This window comes from Dendrobates tinctorius, unplaced genomic scaffold (assembly GCF_039654945.1).
Source record: "Dendrobates tinctorius isolate UK_male_01 unplaced genomic scaffold, ASM3965494v1 ptg000134l, whole genome shotgun sequence".
In the NCBI taxonomy this organism is placed as follows: domain Eukaryota; kingdom Metazoa; phylum Chordata; class Amphibia; order Anura; family Dendrobatidae; genus Dendrobates; species Dendrobates tinctorius.
In genome coordinates, this window is record NW_027361802.1 from 9,477,094 (window position 1) to 9,501,755 (window position 24,662).

Genomic DNA, 24,662 nt, shown 5'->3' on the forward strand with positions numbered 1-24,662 from the left:
TTGTAATCTAATTGTACGTAATAAGTTATTTACTAGAACAAAGACAATCCCATTAATCATTGCAGAAGATAAATGGCTCCATGTTATTTAGTAGCAAATATGAAATATTGATTTGACAAGAAAAATCCAGAGGCAAGAAAGCAGATAGACAACCTTGTAGCTATCCCTCACACTGTGCAATGGGGATTTGATAGCGAAGAAAACATACAATGCTTTGGATTCTAAAAATCTTTACCCAGAGGAGGGAACTAAAACAGTTTCCATTACTTTCATCTTTAAGTGTCAAACTTTTTCTCACTTTCAATAAAATATTGGTCTTTTTCTTAAGAATTACTTTATAGTAAACCTTTTGAGGTCTCGAGAGACTTTGCACTCCCATAAAAAGACATTTTTATAATAAAAGAATATCCTTACGGTGAAATAAAAAGTAACCTTTCTATAAAACTATATAGACCTGGGAGAAGAGCGGAGTAAAAAAAAAAAAAAAAAAGAGCTATTGGAACAGTGAGGTGTAGTGAACCCACAATGTGAGAAATAAATTTACACCTTTGCCACTAATCCCAGGGCATAAAAAGTAGTCTCTGTGGGTCTTACAGCCACAGAGAAGCGTTTGGATTACGATGGAAGAACATGACCATTTACGACATTTTAGGACTCATACTGGTAAAAAAAAAAAAAAAAAAAAAAGGGGGAACATGCTATTTCCCAGCTGCACTTTTCCTGAGCAGGTAAAATATAGAAGATAATTTTAACAGTTCTTCAAAGTAGGCATTCTGGCATATCCATGTTTAATAGGGGTTTTAAGATATTTTCCATGTATCGGCAATATATTTTCTCCAGAAGACCATAGACGAAATGAGAAAATTAATGTAAGCTGCAATAAATAAAAAAGGCACCGTTTCTGAAAAACAAAACACACCCTTATGCATAATTCGAGATTTGTATGACGTATGCAGTTCGAGGGAAGGAGGTGGTCGTGCGCCCCGATCAGCACAGCAAAAGCGGAAGCAGGGTGTAAAAGCACAGCGGTCAGCCCATAGCCAGTAAGCCATCTGCTACTTCACCCTGCGCCAAGGGAATGAGCCCCCAAAAGCCAGCTCAAAGGAGTTCCCTGGCGTGAGACTTCTTCACTCAATGTGAAGACAAGCGGCAGGTCGTTTGCATGCTATGCCATCAGAGCCTCAAGCAAGGTAGAAATATTCTAAACCTGAGAACCACCTGCATGACAAATCTTCCAGCTCTCTCTTTTACTGCGCACTTGGCCTCTTCCTCTCGGTCACATTCTCCAGGGACATCTGCCTCCCCACAAAGAGAGGATGTGACAGCCATCACCACCACCAGGGTCACTAACAATGGTTACACCAACGACCTATGGAAATTTTCAGCTCTCAATTCCCCAAACTCTCTCTCGAGAGAGGAAATTCCACCCTAAATGCCCACGAGCCGTGTGCCTGAATGTCAGCATTTCTAAATTACTGGAGTTTAAGGGCCCCGTCACACATAGCGACGCACCAGCGATCCCGACAACGATATTACCTTGTCAGGATAGCTAGTGTGTCGCTACATGATCGCTGCTGAGCTGCCAAACAGGCAGCTTCACCAGTGATCAGCACCAGCGACAGGAGGGTAACCAGCGACGCACGTCGCTTAGTTACCCACTGTGTACCTTAGTTACCAGCGCGCTGGTGCAGGGAGCTGGTAACTAAGGTACACATCGGGCTTCTAAGCGCTGCGCGCCGCTTAGAAATGCGACGTTCTCCTGCCTGTCATGTCGTGCTGGCTAGCGGGAGACTAGCGATCAAAAAAATGTCCTGGCCATTCCAGGACGATCAGCGATAACCGGCAGGGGGGCCGGTCGCTGGTCAGTGTCACACACAGCAATCTCGCTATGTGTGACGGGGGCTTAAAATGTTGCCAATCCAGCTGGTGGAGACTGACAGTTTAAAAAAAACAAACCTGATGTCTGTGGCTGTCCCGCAGTACGTTGTTCCCAGACGCCGCTACTTTGCAAGGAGGGCCATCGCTGCCCTGCACACATACGTTTCCGACCAGATAAGATGTGCACTGTGCAATGCCATTACTGGTAAGGTCCATGTTACAATAGATACGTGGACCAGTAAACTCAGGCAAGGATGCTACATCTCCTTAACTGTCCACTGGATCAATGTAGTGGAGGCAGGGACACAGATATAAGGCGTTCCAACAAATGTCCTACCACCACCCAGAATTGCTTTAAATGTTGCCTCCTCCTTCTACTCTGCTTACTTCACCACCTCCACATTCAGTCACAGGGAGCCCGAAACTACCAATTTCATCTCAGCCAGGGGAAACCACCAGCAGGCTGTTCTGGAACTCAACTCATTTGTTTGGGGGAACAGATCCCACACAGCGAAGAAGCTGTGGACGGGTATCAAACAGCAGACAGATGAGTGATTGATGCCGGTGAATCTCAAGTCTGGCCTGGTAGTTTCCATAACAAGTGAAATCTGATAGCAGCTCTGGGCCTAGCCAGTTTGACTTACATCTCTTGTCTGGCGCATGTGCTGAACTTGGTGTTACAGAGCTTCCTGAAGAACTACCCAAATTTGTCTGATTTCCTGCTGAAAGTGCATGCAGCGTGTGCACTTTCGGCGTTCTCATCCTGCTGCTGCTCGCCTGTCTGCGCTGCAGCATCACTTTCTGTCTTCCAGCTCATCGCCTCATATGACACCCCCTTGCATGTGCTGGAGAGACTATGCGAGCAGCAGAAGGCAATAGTGGAGTTTCAGCTGTAGCATACATGTACGAGTCGCTCGGCAAAACACCACTTCACCATGAATGAGTGTGCCTCTACCGATGTGACTATGCTACACGTGAGATTGCCGTGGGACACTCGGTATTAAATGGACTAAGTCGGACAGAATAATATTATATATTGGTTTATTATTTTATTTTTGTTGCAGGAGATGAGGGCGTTGCAGATTAGGCGTTCAGCAAGTATGCTTAATTTAGATTCAATAAAGGAGTCTGTGTGATTATATCAAATAAAAGACTTTATTCTGAGAGCTGCTGTTTTTTAGCCTGGGGGGATGTCAATATACATGGCCCCTTCCCAGGCTATTAATATCAGCCAGCAGCGGTCTGCCTAGCCTTTGCTGGTTCGATTTTATAGGGGGACCCCATGTCAATTTTTTTTCTGAGGTTCCCCTATAAACTAGCCAATAAAGGCTAAGCAAACATCTGTGAGCAGATATTAATAGCCTGGGAACCTTTATGGCTCCTTCCCAGAAATATAACATCAGCCCTCAGCCATCGGCTTTCCCTCTGCTTGTTCTGAAAATTATGCGGGAGCCCATACAATTTTTTTTTTTTTTAATTTTTTGAAAAATATACAGATATTGTGTTTCACGCAGATTTCTGACAATTGCTGTTTTGCTGCAGCATATGTAGGTTAATGATGTTAATGCTCCTACATAGGCTGGTGAGTGTGAGTGTGTGTGTGTGTGTGTCTTTATTTAACTCTTTATGTACTGTTTTATTAATGAGGGTATCTGGACCACCACATCAAATCCCTGTCCTAGGCAGCCCATTCTCCAGACCTGAACCCCATTGAAAACCTCTGTAATGTAATCAAGAGGATGATGGATAGTCCCAAGCCAGCAAACAAAGAAGAACTGCTTACATTTTTGCGCCAGGAGCAGTGTGAAAGACTGGTGGAAAGCATGCCAAGACACATGAAAGCTGTTTTTAAAAATCATGGTTATTCCACAAAATATTGATTTCTGAACTCTTTCTGAGTTAAAACATTAGCATTGTTGCTTCTAAATGATTATGAATTTGTTTTCTTTGCATTACTTGAGATATGAATGCATTTTTTTTTTTTTTTTTTTATTTTTTTTTTTTAATTTTGACCATTTCTCCTTTTCAGAAAAAAAAACTAAAATTTATTGCTTGGAAATTCAGAGACATGTTTGTCAGAAGTTTAAACATTTGGAAGTGGTCTCTTAATTTTTGCCAGAGCTGTGTTTGTATGTCACTTATATTTGTTGTGTGTGTGTGTGTAATCATTATAAATTTGAACATGTTCTGTAATGACATTATGGTCTTCAATGGAGAATGAAAAATAGGTCGAATAAAGAAATTACATCACAATTCATTTTTTCTCTTAATAATATAGCTTTATTTAGCTCTATGGATTTACAAAACCCACATGAAAAACTGCATAAGAAACGCATGGATTTTCCTCTGCGTTTTTCTGCCAAGAGATGCAGAAACCTTGCAGAAATTTCTGCAAGCAAATCTGCACCGTGCGCACATAGCCCTAGGGTCAAGTTTGCGACCCGAACCAGACTTAAAAATAAATAAATAAATAAATAATAAAAAAAATCTGTCAAAACCGGCCAAACACGGACATAAACAGGTTCACTCATCTCTACTCGGCTGTTTGTGTCGCTGCAATCCAAGAGCCCATTTTTACGTCAACATTGCTGTGTGAGGATTCTTTTCTTGATTGGATGACTTGTTATCATCAGGACAGGATTCATCAAAATTTCTGATTAGATTTTAGGCAAACATAAAAATAAAATGCCAGAATATTACCTTAAAGGACTTGTCCAGTCTAAAACGATAAGTTTGGAGTCATACAGAGTGATTGCAGACTTATGAAATCCACCCAGTGCACGCACTGTGCGCTGTGGTGAATCACAGGTTTCTGAGCTGGGATCGGAGAGTCTGGCAAGTGGGCACGGCATCGCTTCCATGCACTTGTAATGAGCTAGGCCACGCCTGACTAATGGCAATGCCAACTAGAGGGCGTGGCCTCGCTCTATACAAGTGTATGGTGCGAGGCTGAACCCACTGGCCGGGGGTATGCATAACACAAAGATGCCCTCCGCGCCCAACTCAGAAACCGGTGAATCCACACTGCGCACACAGTAAGCAGAGTGATTGCAGACTTATCGGTTTTGACCGGACAACACCTTTAAGCCTTCAATGTGGAGGGCAAAAAATATAAACATTTTATAGTAAAAGTCATTTTGAAAGTGATATTTTTTTTACTTTATTCTTTGTCTTTCAACTTCTTTTTTATTTGTGGTACCGTTTTTGAAGAGTAAACTTTTTTTTGACTCCAGGACCACCTTTTAAAAAGGTCATTTTAGCTTTTAGCTAGAAAATATTGCACCCTGTATGAACCATTTATTTCCATTAATCTGTAAACTGCTTGGACTTTGGGGAGATAGTGAAATAGAGACCAGGAATCATCTTTACTGCAGGTCATGCAGGTAAGAAGCCACATTCTTCCCAAAAAATTACGGTATACTTAATCGCTATTGCTAATTCCATAACAATGTATTATAAAATTACCACATTAATCAACAAATGATTTTAAAAAATATTTTTTTTTGTCATGCAAAACGTAGAGAAACGTTAGTGACTTAAACCAGATTTTCCATCACTGACAGAGACTAGGGCTCTGTTCATACAAAAACACCGCACTGCATTTTTTTTCCTGAGGATTTTCAAAATCACCACAAAACTGCCTTGTTTTTGCTGCCATTTGAGAAAATCACTTAACCCCTTAACGACCAGGGGTATATTTGGTTTTGCATTTTCATTTTTCCCTCCCCTTCTTTCCAGAGCTATAACTTTTTTATTTTTCCGTCTATATGGCCATGTGAGGACTTATTTTTTGCGGGACGAGTTGTACTTTTAAATGACACCATTGGTTTTACCAAATTCCAAGTGCGGTGAAATTGCCAAAAAAGTGCAATCCCACACTTGTTTTTTGCTTGGCTTTTTTGCTAGGTTCACTAGATGCTAAATCTGACCTGCCATTATGATTCTCCAGGTCATTACGAGTTCATAGACACCAAACATGTTTCCGAGACCCGTAGCGTCTCCATTTTTCATGATCTGGGGTCGGGTGAGGGCTTATTTTTTCCGCACCGGGCTGACGTTTTTAAAGATACCACTTTTGTGCAGATACGTTCTTTTGATCGCCCGTGATTGCATTTTAATGCAATGTCTTGGCAACCAAAAAACGTAATTCTGGCGTTTTGAATTTTTTTTCTCGCTACGCCGTTTAGCAATTGGGTTAATGCTTTTTTTTATTGATAGATCGGGCGATTCTGAACGCGGCGATACATAATGTGTATGTGGGATTTTTTTTTTTTCACTGTTTTATTTTGATTGGGGCAAAAGGGAGGTGATTTGAACTTTTATTTTTAAACATTTTTTTTTTTTATTTTTTTAAAAACTTTTGGCATGCTTCAATAGCCTCCATAGGAGGCTAGAAGCATGCGCAACCCGATCGGCTCTGCTACATATGGGCGATAAGCAGATCGCCCATATGTAAGCAGATTTACTGCTGTGCTTTCAGCGCCGACTACTGGGTGGCGCTGAAAGCCATATGACGAACAACCATAGAGGTCTCAGAGACCTCTGGTTGTCCAGGCAACATGACGCTGACCCCCGATCACGTGACGGGGGTCGGCGATGACGTCATTTCCGGCCCAGCGGTCGGAAATGCTATTTAAATGCCCGCTGTCAGCTTTGACAGCGGGATTTAACTAGTTAATAGGCGCAGGCGGACGGCGATTCCGCTCGTGCCTATTGTGGGCACATGTCAGCTGTTCATAACAGCTGACATGGCCCGGCTTTGATGCGGGCTCAGCGCCGGAGCCCTCATCAAAGCAGGGGAGATGTCTGATGACGGACTGTGTCAGTCATTGGACATTAAGGAGTTAAAAAAAAAAACCTGCACTTCTGCATTACCTTGCAAAAAGCAGCCCTCCATTTTTTAACAACATAGTGCAGTATAGATTATTAATAAATAACTTGTGTATGCCTTGTATATGATTTGTGTACACCTGTCTAAGTTGTCTGTTATATTGGATTTTTCTTCCCCTCCTAGCCAAAAGCTTCCCATGATGCAACTGACTTTGTGGAGGGGTGGGGTCTCATCACATTTCACTTTATCTGAGTATGTTCATTATTCCCCATCTTTCACTAAAGAATCTTAGGCTGAAGCTGTATTATGCAGGAATACACTGTTTTCCCTGTCTCCTGCTTGTGACAAGGTTTCTTCTTGTTAGCTCTTGCAAGCAGAAGGCACAGAGTAGCATTGTCAAGTTCCATCTCATAGGATATACAATTGTGCTCAAAAGTTTACATACCCCGGCAGAATTTTTGTTTTCTTGGCCTTTTTTCAGAGAATATGAATGATAACACCAAAACTTTCTACACTCATGGTTACTGGTTGGGTGAAACCATTTACTGTCAAACTACTGTGTTTTCTCTTTTTAAATCATAATGACAACCCAAAACATCCAAGTGACCCTGATCAAATGTTCATATACCCTGGTGATTTTGGCCTGATAAATGAGTTTGAATGGCTCCTAAAGATAACATCCTCACATGTGACCTGTTTGCTTGTAATGCATGTGTGTGCATAAAAGCGGAGTTAGTTTCTGGAATCCAGACAGACTCTTGCATATTTCATCCAGCCACTGACGTTTCTGGATTGTGAGTCATAGGGAAAGCAAAAGAATTGTCAACGGATCTACGGGAAAAGGTAATTGAACTGTATAAAACAAGAAAGGGATACAAAAAGATATCGAAGGAATTGATGCCAGTCAGCAGGGTTCAAACTGTGATTAACAAATGGAAAAGGCTCTGTAAAAACAAACCCACGGTCAGACCAACATAAATTTAATTCACAACTGCCAGGAAAATTGTTCGGGATGCAAAGAAAAACCCACAAATAACATCAGCTGAAATACTGGACTCTCTGAAAACTAGCAGTATGGCCATTTCAAGATGCACAATATGGAGGCACTTGAAGAAAAAAGGGCTGCATGGTCAAGTCGCCAGAAGAAAGCCATTACTGCTCAAATGCCACAAAGTATCTCGCCTATAATACGCAAAACAGCAAATTTGCAATCATCAGCCCGGAAGCTGCGCATGGGACGTACTTGGACGTTTCAACATGAAAACGATCCAAAACACAAGACCAAGCCAACCTGTCATTGGCTACAGCAGAACAAAGTGAAGTTTCTGGTGTGTCCATCTCAGTCTCCTGACCTCAATATTATTGAGCCACTCTGGGGAGATCTCAAGCGCGCAGTTTATGTTAGAAAGCACAGGAATTTACAGGATGCTTTTTGCAAAGAAGAGTGGGCAGCTTTACCATCTGAGAAATTAAAGAATCTCATCAACAACTACCACAAAAGACTTCAAGCTGTCATTGATGTTAGAGGGTTCAATACACGGTTTTAAGAAATTGGGCATGTGAACTTTTGATCAGGGTCATTATGATGTTTTGATTTGCCATTATGATTTAAAAAAAAAAAAAAAGAGAAAACACAGTAATTTGACAATAAATGGCTTCACCCAATCACTAACCATGAGTGGAGAAAAAGGTTTGTTGTTATTATTTCATACTCTCTGAAAAAAGGCCAAGAAAGTAAAAATTCTGCCGGGGTATGTAAACTTTTGAGCACAACTGTAGTTGAGATTCTGCTCATATCACTCACAAATAGTATAGACAATTAGTGTAAAGGCTAATGCAGATGTCTGTACAAATCATTCCGAGCATGGACCGCAATGCAGGTGCTGGCCACAGTTCTCCCGACCCAAGCGTGACAGCCTCAGAAAAAAATTTGAAACGTCAATTCTCCGGTCAGTCTGTGCACAGACCAATTTTCAGAGATATCGGAATGAGACCTAAGTCCGCTGAGTGTTATATCTTGACATAGCCATATGAAGGCTTCTTTTTGCGGGACGAGTTTTACTTTGGAATGGCATCATTCATTTTATCATACAGTATACAGAGAAATTGGAAAGAAAATCTAACTGAACTAAAACGCTTTTTATTTTTATTTTTTTTTTTTTTTGGGGGGGGGGGGTGTTTAATTTTTTACTGCATAGCACGTACAATAAAAAAAAATGTCTTGGCAACATCACTATCTGGGTCAGTACGATTAAGGCGATACCAAACTTAAGTGGCTACTTTTATTGCTTTAGTGGCTTTGAAAAAAAAAAAAATATATATAAATAATAATAAATATATATATATATATATATATATATATATATATATATATATATATATATATATATATATACACATACACACACACACACACACACATACACACAGTACAGACCAAAAGTTTGAACACACATTCTCATTCAAAAGGGTTTTCTTTATTTTCGTGGCAATGAAAATTGTAGATTCACTCTGAAGGCATCAAAACTATGAATTAACACATGTGGAATTATATCATTAACAAAAGTGTGAAACAACTGAAAATGTGTCTTAAATTCTAGGTTCTTCAAAGTAGCCACCTTTTGCTTTGATTACGGCTTTGCAGACTATTGGCATTCACTTGATGAGCTTCAAGAGGTAGTCACCGGAAATGGTTTTCACTTTACAGGTGTGCCCTTGTCAGGTTTAATAAGTGGGATTTCTTGCCTTAGGGCTCATACTCACTTGCGAGAGACTCGCATGATTCTCGTGCGAGTCTCTCACATGAAAACCCGGCACTGTGCTGCCGGCACTGGGACTGGAGAGTGCGGCGACATGTATTTCTATCCAGCCACACGCTCAGATCCCAGTGTCGGCGGCCGTGCCAAGTTTTCATGCAAGAGACTCGTGCGAGAATTGTGCGAGTCTCTCGCAAGTGAGTATGAGCCCTTATAAATGGGGTTGGGACCATCAGTTGTGTTGTGCAGAAGTCTGGTGGATACGCAGCTGATAGACCTACTGAATAGACTGTTAGAATTTGTATCATGTTTTCCTGTCGAAGAACTGATTTTTGGTAGGCTTCGGCCTTGTTCCTGGTTTTCCTGTTTTTTTTTTGCCATCGGTTCTTTGGCCCTTTTATTATACGCCTCGTGATCTCCTGAATATGATCTTGTTTAGATCCACTGGCATATGGTTGAGATTGAGGCTTTGGCGGGGCGAAATGATTGAGATTTGGTGGTTGCCCAATGTTGGGCACAGTGGGGGTGTTTATTGTTATAGTTTCCAAAATTTGAATTGTTTATAATGTTTTATCATATTATTGATGATGTTATACAATGGGATCTTCTATCCTACACAACAGGACTGGGGGGGGAGCTGGGAAGATAGTTGCTCTACGTATGCAATTAGATGAATGTAGAAGCATAGTGGTAGGGGAAGGGGGCCAGGGACCAGATTACCCAGCTCTCTTTAAGAGTATATGCACTAGGAAGGGGTAGAAGAGGAGGGGAGGGGGGGGATGGGTGAAGGGGAGGGTGAGGGAGGAGGGATGGGTTTAGACAGCAAGGGGGAAAACTACACAGATTAATAATTCCAGTTGTCAACGCTATGGAGGGGGGGAAATTAAGGTACTAAGTTGGAATGTTAGGGGTTTATCTGACAAAACTAAGAGGGCAGCTATATTCAAATATATACAAGACCAGGGCCCATCGGTGGTATGCCTCCTGGAGACTCATCTTTTACCGGCCACAACGAGACTCTTGAATAGGCGATGGACACAGAGGGCCTATCACGCTACTTTTTCTAGCTACGCAAGAGGGGTATCTGTGCTAATTCATACTTCAATACAATATGAGGAAATAGAGGTGCATATTGACCCGGATGGGCAGTGTGTAGTCATCAAATGTAAATTATTTGGCCACCTTATGTGCATTGCCGCTATTTATATTCCACCCCCCCTACTCGAGTACTAAGCTGAGGGAGACTTGGGAATTCTCAGGAAGAGGGGAAGTATTGCCTCTTTTGATAGTGGGTGACTATAATAATGTAATAGACTCTTATTGGAACAGGAATAGGAGGCCGTTGGGAGTATTGAGTGACACTATAACCCCATTTGGCAATTTAGTTCGGGAAATGGGTTTGATGGACATTTGGAGGGTAAGAAATGACAGGAAACTGTGCTTCTCCTGCTATCCAGCTTCTTATAATACCCTATCTCGCATCGACATGGCATTAGCTAATGAGTTGATGAATGCAGTGGTGGGGGATGTGCAATACTTACCGAGAGTGATCTCGGACCCCAGTCCCATCCTTGTGTCCATTAAACGGGAGCGTTTGAGAGGGGGTATAAGGGGAGATTGGAAATTACATCCGGCCTGGATACAACATATAAATATGCAGGGAATCATGTGGGAGATTGGGGAATTCTTTGTCCATAATGATGATAGTGCTCATCCCCTGGTGGTATGGGACACCATGAAGGCATATCTCCAGGGAATTCTATACAGGGATATATGTAGGAGAAAGACACAAACTAAGCGAGATGAGGTGGATAGTCTGGAAGCTCTAACTAGGGCGGAAACAGAAATGGCACAGCACGCTACACCCGACACTCAACTGACACTTAGGCAGGCACATGAAAGGGTCAAAAGGTTACTACTAGATAAAGCAACTAGGAAGCAGGCTTTTCAGAAGATTAGATTCTACGAAGAAGGGGAAAAAGTTGGTCATCTATTGTCGATTATAGCTGCAGCCCAGAGAGGCAGCCATTTATACATAGTATGGATACTGCAAAGGGGACAAGGGTTACTGAGACACCCGAAATTCTGGAGGTCTTCGCAGGTTTTTACCAGAACCTCTATTCATCGAGTAGAATGGGAGGGAAAGGGGGGGTGGAGGCATTTCTAGGAGCGGGACTGCTTCCGACACTATCTATGGAAGATAGGGATAAGTTGGAGTCTCCTATCACAGTAGAGGAGTTGGAGATGGCTCTGCATGGCATGACTAATGAGAGGGCCCCGGGAGCAGACGGTCTTCCTGCGGAAATATACAAACACCTAGAGGAAATTCTGCTACCCAAGCTATTAATAGTGTTTGAGGAGGCTATGAAAGAAGGGATTTTGCCTGCGTCTATGCGGGAGGCGGTGATAGTGGTGATTCCTAAGGACGGTAAGAATCCAGGAATTCCAGATTCATACAGGCCAATATCCTTGCTGACAGCTGATGTGAAAATACTGGCTAAAGTGCTGGCGAACCGACTAATTGGTGTTGTTGATACATTGATCAATCAGGGTTTATGCCCAACAGATCAACAGCAGCCAATATACGGAGACTATATCTCAATCTGCAGTTGCCAGTCGATAACCCAGGTGGGAGGGCGATAGCCTCACTTGATGCCCATAAAGCCTTTGACTCTGTAGAATAGTCATACCTGTGGAGAGTGCTGCATAGTATGGGCTTTAGTCCTCAATTTACAGCGTGGATTCAGCTATTGTATACTCAACCCACAGCTAGAGTTAAGATTAATGGGGTAATGTCCGCAGGAATACAGCTGCATAGAGGAACGAGGCAAGGCTGTCCACTGTCGCCGCTCCTGTTCGCTATTGCGATAGAGCCACTGGCGGCTGCTATTAGACGCAACAAGGCAATAAAGGGATTTCAATATGGCGATTTGGAGGAAAAGGTGGCCCTGTATGCGGATGACCTTTTGTTATTCCTAGGGGACCCCTCGGCTTCATTGGATCATGCTGTGCAGACCATTGAGGGGTTCGGTGAGATCTCAGGACTGACTATAAATTGGTCTAAATCAAGCCTATTTAAAGTGGACAAGGAGGTGGTATGGACTCAGGAAGACATAGGGGCCAACAAACTACAACGTGTGGAAATGTTTAAATATTTGGGGATACAGGTTTCCCTACCGGTGACTGAGTACCTTAATACTAATCTAGTACCTCTACTGGCAATTCTAAGAACTAAGGTGGATACTTGGAACAAATTACACTTGTCGGTGGTGGGAAGGAAAAATCTACTTAAAATGGCTTTAATGCCCAAGCTTTTATATATATTACACAACTCCCCAATCTGGATACCGCAGAAAAGGTTCGGAGTGGTGAATTCACTGTTTAGGGCCTTGGTATGGGGTAAGAAACAACCTAGAATAAGGCTTGAAACCTTGCAAAGACCAAAGGATGAGTGGGGACTGGCACTACCAAATCCAGAACTGTATTTTTTAGCTGCCCAAAGTCAACATCTCAGAGGGTGGTCTAATCAAGAGAAGGCAGGCGTCATCAGAGGAGTGCTGGAATACGTACTAAATAGAAGCCCGTTGATACTTGGCCTAGAGGATGGGAAGATGGGTGAAATGGGAGACAGGTGTCCCACTCTGCGACTCTTACAAGACCTGTGGAACAGACTAAAGAGGGCGAGAGGGGTGACCGGGTTGACTAGATTCACAGTTATATGGGACAATAGTAACCTCCCAGAGATTCGGAAACTTGGGAGACTGGAAGGCTGGAAACGTAGGGGGCTGACATTAATGTCTCAAATTATGGATAACGGGGATCTGAGACAGTTTGTGCAATTACAGAGTGAGTTTCAGTTGCCAGATTCTGAATGGTACCACTACAGTCAGGTATGGCATGCCATTACGGCTCAAAAACTTTCCAGAAACCTGCACATACAATCTGACATAGTGTTAGACTATATATGTGGTGGTGCTGGACTTACAAAAGGGGTAATTTCTAACACCTACAAAGATATATTGCATACACATTTAATGGGGTTCCCACTTAAAGCAAGATCCAAATGGGAGGGAGAGATTGGGGTGATGACTGACGAGGTATGGGACAGCGTCCTAGAATATGTCCCCAAACTCACTATGAGTGAACCAGCTAGGTTATCCCATCTTTATGTGATCCATCGTGTGTACCATACCCCCCTTCTGATGTTTAAAATGGGGCTGAGGGACAACTCTGACTGTCCAAGATGTGGGGGGTCTGATGCCGGAATCCTTCATATGATGTGGACTTGTCCCAGGCTATCTGCGTTCTGGTTTAATGTCATTAACAGAATAGAAGGGGCTTACGGAAGTGTTATACCCAAAAACCCACTGGTCTGCATACTGGGATATGTGGAGGAAATTGAAATAGTTAATAGTGCAAAACTTGCTATAGCCAGACTACTATATGTAGCAAGGAAGCTGATTGCGAGGAACTGGATCAGGAAAGAACCACCGTCTGGGAGAGAGTTTGTGAAACAGGTGTCTTGTATCATCCGGCTGGAGGAAAGGATATATGCTAAAAGAGGCAATTCTAAAACCTATGAGAGGTTGTGGAATCCTGGCTACAATACGGTACAGTTAACTGATGGGAATGTGCTATATTTTACAATGCTGGTGTTGTGGATAGACCATTAATACCCGGACATAGGAACATTTCTGTTTTGTATGGTTTGATTGACAATATGGGTAAAAAGGATGACTAATGGTAAATTACGGTGTAAGAGAAATCTTATGGAGAAGAGAATTATATAAGCTGTCTACATGGGGGTGGGGGTGGGGGACAGGGATGTTCAATTTGTAAATCTATTGTTTGTGGAAGATTTACTGTATATTCTGTATTTTGAATTCTGATTAATAAAAATCTATTTGATAAAAAAAAAAAAAAGAATTTGTATCATGGCAAGAAAAAAAGCAGCTAAGTAAAGAAAAACGAGTGGCCATCATTACTTTAAGAAATGAAGGTCAGTCAGTCCGAAAAATTGAGAAAACTTTGAAAGTGTCCCCAAGTGCAGTGGCAAAAACCATCAAGTGCTACAAAGAAACTGGCTCATATGAGGACTGCCACAGGAAAGGAAGACCAAGCGTCACCTCTACTGCGGAGGATAAGTTCATCCGAGTCACCAGCCTCAGAAATCGCAGGTTAACAGCAGCTCAGATTAGAGACCAGGTCAAAGCCACACAGAGTTCTAGCAGCAGACACATCTCTACAACAACTGTTAAGGGGAGACTTTGTGCAGCAGGTCTTCATGGTAAAATAGCTGCTAGGAAACCACTGCTAAGCACAGGCAACAAGCAGAAGAGACTTGTTTGGGCTAAAGAACACAAGGAATGGACATTAGACCAGTGGAAATCTGTGCTTTGGTCTGATGAGTTCAAATTTGAGATCTTTGGTTCCAACCACCATGTCTTTGTGCTACGCAGAAAAGGTGAACGGATGGACTCTACATGCCTGATTCCCACTGTGAAGCATGGAGGAGGAGGTGTGATGGTGTGGGGGTGCTTTGCTGGTGACACTTTTGGGGATTTATTCAAAATTGAAGGCATACTGAACCAGCATGTCTACCACAGCATCTTGCAGCGGCATGCTATTCCATCCGGTTTGCGTTTAGTGTCACATCATTTATTTTTCAACAGGACAATGACCCCAGACACCTCCAAGCTGTGTAAGGGCTATTTGACCAAGAAGGAGAGTGAATGGGTGCTACATCAGATGACCTGGCCTCCACAGTCACCAGACCTGAACCCAATCGAGATGGTTTGGGGTGAGCTGGACCCGAGAGTGAAGGCAAAAGGGCCAACAAGTGCTAAGCATCTCTGGGAACTCTTTCAAGACTGTTGGAAGACCATTTCCAGTGACTACCTCTTGAAGCTCATCAGGAGAATGCCAAGAGTATGCAAAGCAGTAATCAAAGCAAAAGGTGGCTACTTTGAAGAACCTAAAATATAAGATATTTTTTCAGTTGTTTCACACTTTTTTGTTAATTATAAAATTCCACATGTGTTAATTCATAGTTTTGATGCCTTCAGAGTGAATCTACAATTTTCATAGTCATGAAAATAAAGAAAACTCTTTGAACGAGAAGGTGTGTCCAAACTTTTGGTGTGTGTGTGTGTGTGTGTGTGTGTGTGTATATATATATATATACACACACATATACACACACACACACACACACACACATATACAGAGAGAGATAGAGAATGTATGTATGTTTGTGTGTGTATCACCAACCAATCACAAAGCATCTTTCATTTTACCAGAGCTGTTCAAAAGAAGCTGAGCTGTGATTGATTGCTATGAGCAAGTTTTCCCACTTAACAACACCTCAGTAGACACTGACATGGTGGGAGAAATCTAGCATCCCCAGGAACATAAGCTCCCAGCCATTGCCTGCCCCCCTGAAAGGAGCAGAAAGCACATGACAGAAAAGAATCCCCCCCCGCCTATACCCTCATCACACATCCCCCCATCCCGTAGGTACATCTTCCCTCTTAAAGGGATCATTGGTATGGAAGTCAGAGCAAATCCATCCAGGGCTTTGATTTTGACACCAGGCCTCTCTTAAAGGGATCCTTGGTATGGAAGTTAGGAGAGTTCCACACAGCTCTGTGGTTCTGAACCCAGGGTTTCTTAAAGGGATCATTGGTATGGAATTTAGGGCAAATCCACTCTGCGCATTGGTACTGACCCCAGGCCTTTCTTAAAGGGATCTCCGGTTTGGAAGTTAGGGCAAATCCATCCAGCGCTTTGGTTCTGACCCCAGAAGCGTCTTTTATATTGGAGCTGCAGCTGGTAGAAATTCATCAGCGCCATTGCGGCACATGCGTACTGCATCACAGGCCCCTCTCATGGATCCCTCCCCGCCACTCACGTGACCAGGAAGGAGGAGGGAAATCCCTCGTGACGTCACTATCCCTCCGCGTCACTAATGGCAGCCAGGGGTGACATACACAGGGAAAACTGCTGCACTAGACATGCGCACACGCCGAGAAATGCTATATTAAGTGTGGGCACAAGCAAGGGAAAGACGTATAATACATAATATATAAGACAGTGATATACTCAGGTGAATACGTAAATAGGAAAAAATCCCAATACTGCTTAATGGTGTAAAAAGAGAATGTGATAATATGATAACCATAACATTAATAAAAGTGCAGATCCTAGGAAAATATAAACCAAGGGGCCTGTCACATTATTAAGATAGACACTACCCAGGAGCGCCAAATTCAATGTGATATAAATGGGGAACTAACCACTGATAACGTGAATGTGCCAAGTATATAAAAAAAAGTGACAAGTGAGTGAGATAGATAAGGATCTTGCTCTCATTCAGGAAGAGATAAATAAAAATCCCGTCAGCCAGAGCTACCGGACTACTACCACTAATATCCCACATCATTCTGTCAGCCAGAGTCACCGGACTACTACCCCTAATATCCTACATCATCCCGTCAGCCAGAGCTACCGGACTACTACCACTAATATCCCACATCATTCTGTCAGCCAGAGTCACCGGACTACTACCCCTAATATCCCACATCATCCCGTCAGCCTGGTGTCAGTACCAAAGCGCAGAGTGGATTTGCCCTCACTTCCATACCGTGGATCCCTTTAAGAGAGACTGGGATCAGAACCAGATCACTGAGTGGATTTGCCGTGACTTGTATACCAATGATCCCTTTAATAGAACCCTGGTGTCAGAATCAGAGCGTTGAGGGATTTGCCCTAACTTCCATACAGGAGATCCCTTTAAGAGAGCCTGGGGTCAGAACCAAAGCGCTAGATGGATTTGCCCTGACTTTCATACCGGAGATCCCTTTAAGAAAGGCCTGGGGTCAGTACCAAAGCGCAGAGTGGATTTGCCCTAACCTCCATACCAATGATCCCTTTAAGAGACCCTGTGATCAAAACCACAGAGCTGAGTGGAACGGTCCTAACTTCCATACCAGTGATCCGTTTAAGAGAGGCCTGGGGTCAAAACCAAAGCTCTGGATGGATTTGCTCTGACTTCCATACCAATGATCCCTTTAAGAGGGAAGATGTGCCTACAGGATGGAGGATGTGTGATGGGGATATGGGCAGGGGGGGGGGAATTCATTTCTGCCATGTGCTCTCTGCTCCTTTCAGGGGGGCAGACAATGGCTGGGAGCTTATGTTCCCGAAGATGCTAGATTTCTCCCACCATGTCAGTGTCTGCTGAGGTGTTGTCAAGTGGGAGAACTTGCTCATAGCAACTAATCACAGCTCAGCTACTTTTAACCAGCTGTGGTGAAATAAGAGATGCTTTGTGATTGGTTGGTGATACACACACATTCACTTTTATACATCGAGATATATTATAATTTGTTATAACTAACCGTAGTTAGTTACTATGCCCTGGCAGCGCCGGTCACTACAGCTAATATATATATATATACCGTATATATATATTAAGATTTCTATTTGCACCATTTTGGGGTACATCTGACATTTTAATTGCATTTTCTTAAGAAAGACACGATGATCAAAAATTGGCAATGAGAGCCTTCAGTTAGCACCTCAAAAGTACTTAAAGGTGGCACATCTTAAACGCCACTAATAAAAATTTACAGCAACATTTCGGTGGCTAGAGGTAGATGCGCAGGAGGTGGCACCTACCCCATATAGAAATTGCTCACACAGGGATAGGTTTTCCATTGGGACAGGCACATTTATTTTGAATAAAAATTGAGAGTACTCTGTGGTTAAAGGGAACCTGTCAGAGAAAAACGCTATTAACCTGCAGCTATTGGGGGTAATTTGCAGGTTAATAGCATTATAAACCTGAAAGGCGCCCACACTTAACTGAATGTTGGAGGGAGAAAATGAATGGCGACGGCACTAGATCGCCAGCTGTAACCGCGCCCCAGGCCCTGACTGACACTGGTTTTGCATTGGAGCAGGCAGTCAAGTCAGTAAATGCTGGGGGGGTGGGGGCGCAGTTACAAGTGCTATAAAAAGCAGTGACTAAACCAGCACCAACGCCACCCCCGCGACTGAAGAAAGGGAGAATAAAGTTAATTTTCTCCCTGCAGTGTTTGGCTAAGTGCTGGCATTGGGCAGGTTAATAACGCTATTAACCTGCAGACTAACCCATACTAAGTATGTTCAAACTTTTACTTTTCATGTTCCAAATACCTTGGCATGTAGTTTCCCCAGGTGCTGAAGAACCCAAATACGATGGGACCAGGAATTGTAGTTGCTTGGGTACCTTCCTGCGGCTTCACAACAGACACTCATCTCTTCTCGCACAATAGATTGGAGCTGCTCTGTCAGCACCTGACAACTTGCTTCCTTTTTCACAACCGATGGAGGAATGTGCTCCTGCAGAAGATGCTGCAACACCCATCTCCTGTCATGGCAAAAGCAGAAGAGTTGTTTCTAGCTTTAAAATGTATACCAGCCTGAAAGGAGGGCAAAAGGACACTCTTCAGGCCCATGTCAGGTGAATGGAGAGCTCATTGATGCGTCTGACATTTGGGCTTACAGACATGTCCACTCCGCAAATCTGCACTTGACATGTTGTAGATGTCAAATCATATAATTTGTACAACACGTCAAGTACCGATATGTGGCGTGGACCAGCTCTATACAGGGGAGAACAGTTTAGTGCTGGCTGGGTTACACAACCAGTGCCCACCTCCAATGAAAGTAGGATCTAGGTAGTTAAAGAGTGGGGGAGAGGTCATTGACAAGCAATCACCCTCCCATAGTACGATGCGGAGGGGCAGTGTGCCAACAGGCTGTCATGGCTTCCATGTCTGCTATGTCTGCTATGTTTATAAGTTCAGGAATCCTCCCTCGCAGGCAGGGCTTCATAGGCGAGTGTTAAATAAAAAAAAAATGAGCCAAAATAAAAAGGTGAAGTACTCGAAAAAAAAAAAACCGTGGATGGTAAACTATATAGTCTTTTTTTATAAAAAAAAACAAACAAAGATTTAAATCCCGTTTTATAATTCTGTAAGTAAAAACAAAAACCCCCCAAAAGATTGTCCTGCAAAAAACAAGCCCTCACGCAATTCCATTCACAAGAAAAAAAATAAAATAAAGTTATGAATACTCTACCACCTCACAAAAAAAAAAAAAAAAAAAAAAAAAAAAAAAATTTAAAAAAAATCTTATAACGTTACAATGGTATTGACCTGCACAATACATGTTACCAGGCCATTTTTACCCCACAGTGAACAGGTAAGACCTGCTTCACACTTCCGTTTTTGACCATCAGTGAAAATCCGACGTTTTTGCAAAAAAACGGATCCGCCATTTTTTTTGGCGGATCCGTTTTTTCCCCATTGACTTGCATTACCGGCAGACCATGACGGATGGCCATCCGTTTTTTTGCGGATCCGTCAATTTTTTTGCGTCCGCCGAGATGCCTGGACAGACCATGTAACGTTTTTTGGATCCGCATTTTTATAGTGCGCATGCCCGGAGGAATGAAGTCAGGAGGAAATTTAAATATGAAATCATTTCTGGCAGACAGAAAAAATCTCTCTCTCTCAGGCAGCGGTTTCTTTAAAATTCTAATTCTTCATTTAGCGGATTCGTCAAAAGAAAACAGTCCGCCGGAATCCGTTCACATCAGTTAACAACGGATCCGCTTTCCGCCATTTTGGCGGATTTTAACTGACAAAAAAAACTGATGTGTGAAACAGGCCTAAAATGAAAACGAGAACTACTGTACAATGGGCAGATTTGGCGTTTTCTCTCTGTTAAAAAAAAACAAAAAAAAAACACAACAACACCTACTAAATGTATGCAGTGAGAGTTCTGCTCCTGAGCTGCTCCTATGGCTACGTCAATAGGAAAATAAAAGTTATGGCTCTTGGTAGATTGCATTGGAAACATGGCCGTGGCAGGGAATGGTTAATCCCTTTAGCAGCAGTACATAAAACCCCAGCCCTTAGGAATTATTGCCCATTGTATAATACCCGCTTACAAGCTGAATACACAACGGTAGTAAGAAATCTTCCTGCTTAGGATATACATGGATTCTGGTGTGTATACTACTGCATGTCATGTGTATGATCTCAGGATTTAATGTTCTCTCAGGGAATACTAGATACTGGCGGGTCCAACTCTGGCTCCCTGCAATGAGACGAGCCCACAGATAATGGGAAACTAATCACAAATCCTATGGGAAATCAGCTAAAAGGCAGCTAGAGCGGAAAATCGCTAGTAGCTTCCATTAAAGAAACTCAAATACAAGCCTGCCAATAGATGCAGGGTATCAGAAGAAAATAAGCACCTGAAGTTGCATTTAGTATGAATGTCACTAGGTTATTCCGAGGAGCACCAGAGTAATGCCTGTTCCATACCTACAAACAAATATGGGTATATGGCCCATAACATTTATAACTGGAACCACATGAAATTAGCCATGCGACCTCATGGACCGGACCTCATAAGGATAGCTAATATTTGCATAGCGGTCCCTGCTTGGTGCAGCAGAACACCCTAGCGCATGGCCACATGGACAGCACAGGAGAAAAGGAACAGGCGATGCGGGACAAAGTTGCCATGGTGGATGAACTGGAAAATGTTAATAATGTATTTATTGATGTCAGTTTCCCATTTACCGTATTTTGCGGATTATATGACGCACCCCAGTGGACTCTGTGAAAATGGCTGCCAGGGCATGCGCAGATGGAGATTGCGGGAGATGAGATCTTAGCGCTGCTAAAGTTTAGTGCTGCCCCAAAAAAAAAAAAAAAATCACAATGCAACTTCCTTAAGGTTTCTGCACAAAAACCACAGAAAAACCTGATACCTGTGTTTTTTTGCTGTGTTTTTGCACTTACTCATTGCTTTCTATGGGTGAAGGAATGCTGCAAAAATGCAGAAAGAAGTGACATGCTGCAGTTTTAAAAAACGCAGCAGTTTTCCAAATCAGTCAAGGAAACACAAACAAGACAAGTGTGTGCATTTGATTTCTGAACTCATAGTTTTTGCTGGTACTGTAAAACGCAGCTTAAAATTTGCATAAAAAAAGAAGCAAAAATGCAATGTGTGAACACAGCCTATTGCTTCCCTCCGTGGATGCAGCGCAGGCTCTCCACTGCTGCTCGGTGTGTTTGGTTGCAGCGCTGGTGTCACATTGACAGTGCTGCAGCCAATAAAGAGACTGGGCAGCAGAGGAAAACCGGCGCTGGAGCCAGGGAGTGTAAGTGTTACTCGGTTTGTTTTTCTGTTCTAGCTTCTGCAGCCTATGAAAAAGTATTCTGAAGGGGGACAATCCCTTTAAGCTGGTCTTTGTGTACGTTCTAATGTTAGATGGAAGACAAGATATGCCTCAATTGGGAGGGGTGGACTTAGATGGAACAGAAAGGCCATGTGCCCCCTTTGCATTTTTTTATGCATTACGTTTTTGCCGCAGAGGAAACGCTTAAAAAAGGCTAATAAAACGCACCCCCATGCAATCCTATGGGATTCCGTAGTTGCTGTGCCCATGCTACGGATTTTACTGCTGCAGAATCGCATAGCAGTAAAATCCGCAGCAGGTTCATTATTTCTGTGGAATCGCGGCGATTCCGCCGCCACAGGATTGCATTGAAACGCTCACTTTACACATGTGGCTATGCCCACCATGCGTAAAGTGAGCGCTTCATGTGTGGATGGTACCCAGGGTCTGGAGGAGAGGAGACTGTCCTCCATGCCCTGGATACCATATCCCTGTAAAAAATAGAATTAAAATAAAAAATTGGTATATACTCACCTTCTGATGGCCCCCGCAGTCCTTCCCGCCTCTCAGCCACGCTACCAGCATCTTCCGTTCCAGGAATGCCTTGCGCGAATGACCTCTGATGACGTAGCAGTCTCGTGTGATGATGTCATCAGAGGTCATTGTCGCATGGCATCTCTGGGAACAAAAGTTGCCGGCAGCGTCGCTGAGGGGCAGGACGACTTCGGGGGCTGCCAGAAGGTGAGTGAGTATATCCCTATTTTTATCTTTTACTACTGAAGCAGCATAGGCAGCATCAATAGTAAAAAGTTGGTCACACTTGTCAAGCACTATGCTCGACAAGTGTTACCAATCTGTCAATCACTTTTCAAGCGATGCTCAAATCGCTTGAAAAGCGTAAGCATTCTGCATGCTAAAAACGCTTGCAAAACGCTTGTCTTTTGTGGGAAAACGCATGCGAATTCCGCATGCGTTTTACCCGCGGAAGGGAGTTGTGGAAATGCTGCGGACAGTTCCGCAGCATTTCTGCAACGTGGGCACTTAGCCTAATGGGGACACCAGTAATAAGACACACGAAAAGCAAGAAATACTAGACCTGTGGATCCAAGTTTCAGGGCTTTTTGGGAACTTCGTCAAGGCCAGTTTTCCAAGTTGCAAATCCTTTTCTGGGTTGAGTGCCCCAGACTGGATCAACTCTTTCCTGTTGGATAAATTGAAGGTACGTTACTGACCTAACTAAATGTTAGCACAAACAGGCACATAAGCACATCAGGTACATGAGCTTCCTTTTAGGCTGTGTGCCCACGATGCGATTTTTAAGCGTTTTTGCCGTGATTTTCGGCGCAAAAACGTTTAAAAATCGTGTACAAAACGCCCCCCATGCATTCCTATGGCATTCCGCACATGCTGTGCTAATGCTGCGCTTTTTTCCTGCGGCGGAATCGCATCGCGGAAAAAAATCGCAGCATGCTCATTCTTTTGTGCGGAATCGCAAAGAATTGCCGCGATTCTGCACCCATAGAAATGCATGAGAACCGCTTACTTCCCGCATGTGGCTATGCCCACCATGCGCGAAGATAAGCGTCTTATGTGCGGTTGGTACCCACGGTGTGGAGGAGAGGAGACTGTCCTCCAGGCCCTGGGTACCATACCCCTGTAAAAAAAAGAATAAAAAGTAAAAAATAAAAAAATTGGGGTATATTTACCTTCCAACGTCCCGCGCTGCATTCCCGGCCTAAGCGTTCCCAGTAATGCCTTGCGGCAAGGTCCTGTGATGACGTGATCTCGCGAGATCGCTATAGTAACGCGAGACTACGTCATCACTGGACCGTGCCGCAAGGCATTACTGGGAACGCTGTGGCCCGGGATGGCAGCGCGGGACGTCGGAAGGTAAATATACACCGATTTTTTATTTTTTTTATCATTTTATCTTTTACTATTGAGGCCGCATAGGCGGCCTCAATAGTAAAAATCTGGTCACACTTGTCAAACACTATGTTTGACAAGTGTGACCAACCTGTCAATCACTTTCAAAGCGATGCTTCAAATCGCTTGGAAAGTGCTTGAGAAAATCGCGGCAAAATCGCGGTGAAATTGCGCGGGGGAAAAAAACGCGCGATTTCTGGGAAGGAGTCCGGTTTTTAGTGTGCGTTTTAAAACGCTATGTGGGCCCATAGCCTTAATGTTCTGCTGGGTAACAATCACAGACCGTTTCATCTAACAGAGAGAAAAACAAATAAAAAAAAAAAATCACACCACATTATTATATCACTGATTAACAAAACGAGCTTATACCCTGCCAGATGTCTGACATTTGTTATAGGCCTATAATATATACATGCACAAGGAATCAGAAGGGTCAAGAACACTACATAAAAGAGTTTCATCATTGACTTTGTGCAAATTGTCTCTTCAGACAGTAAAAATGACTAGAACTCTAGTGCCACCTATTGGAAGTAGCAATCCTAACAGTCAATGTCGACCCTTTAACGAGCCTTGTTACATGACTTAAGATAAAAGCCAAACCAGAATTTCAATTTGCAGACACTGTGTTTCGGGGTACTGCCCCTCGTCAGTGCAAAGTGTGAGATCTGGTTTGGCTGTGCAAAAGGTGTCTGACAGATATCCAAGAAGGATTGCTACTTCCAATAGGTGGCACTAGAGTTCTAGTCCTCATACACTCTGAAGAGGCAATTTGCATATTTCCCAGAGGAGCATCGCGGCTTTAAGTCTCCTCATCTCGGCATGCTTAGCATGTCATTCTCCGCAAGGAGAAACAATACTTCTTGGATATCATTTATTTTAAAAACTAGTAATAACCAAAACTGTCGTAAAGAGAAGTGTTCACGTATACTCCTTTCCCCAATATTCAATTTCTAAATCGGATATTAAGATTTATGTCTACAACAGACAACTTGTGTTCTATAAAACAAAGAAACCATTGGGATTACCCATC

The 24,662-nt window shown here is 43.0% G+C and overlaps 1 protein-coding gene across 1 annotated transcript in view; it reads right to left on the reverse strand.

Annotated features, from left to right (window-relative positions):
* The window catches only part of PTAR1 (protein prenyltransferase alpha subunit repeat containing 1), an 83,643-nt gene that overhangs the window by 15,910 nt on the left and 43,071 nt on the right, over nt 1-24,662 (reverse strand). The window contains exons 4-5 of the mRNA XM_073543718.1: nt 22,803-22,907; nt 18,664-18,877 (exon numbers count right to left, since the gene is read on the reverse strand). Coding sequence (XP_073399819.1) covers nt 18,664-18,877; nt 22,803-22,907 — 319 coding nt within the window. The remainder of the gene's footprint in view (nt 1-18,663; nt 18,878-22,802; nt 22,908-24,662) is intronic.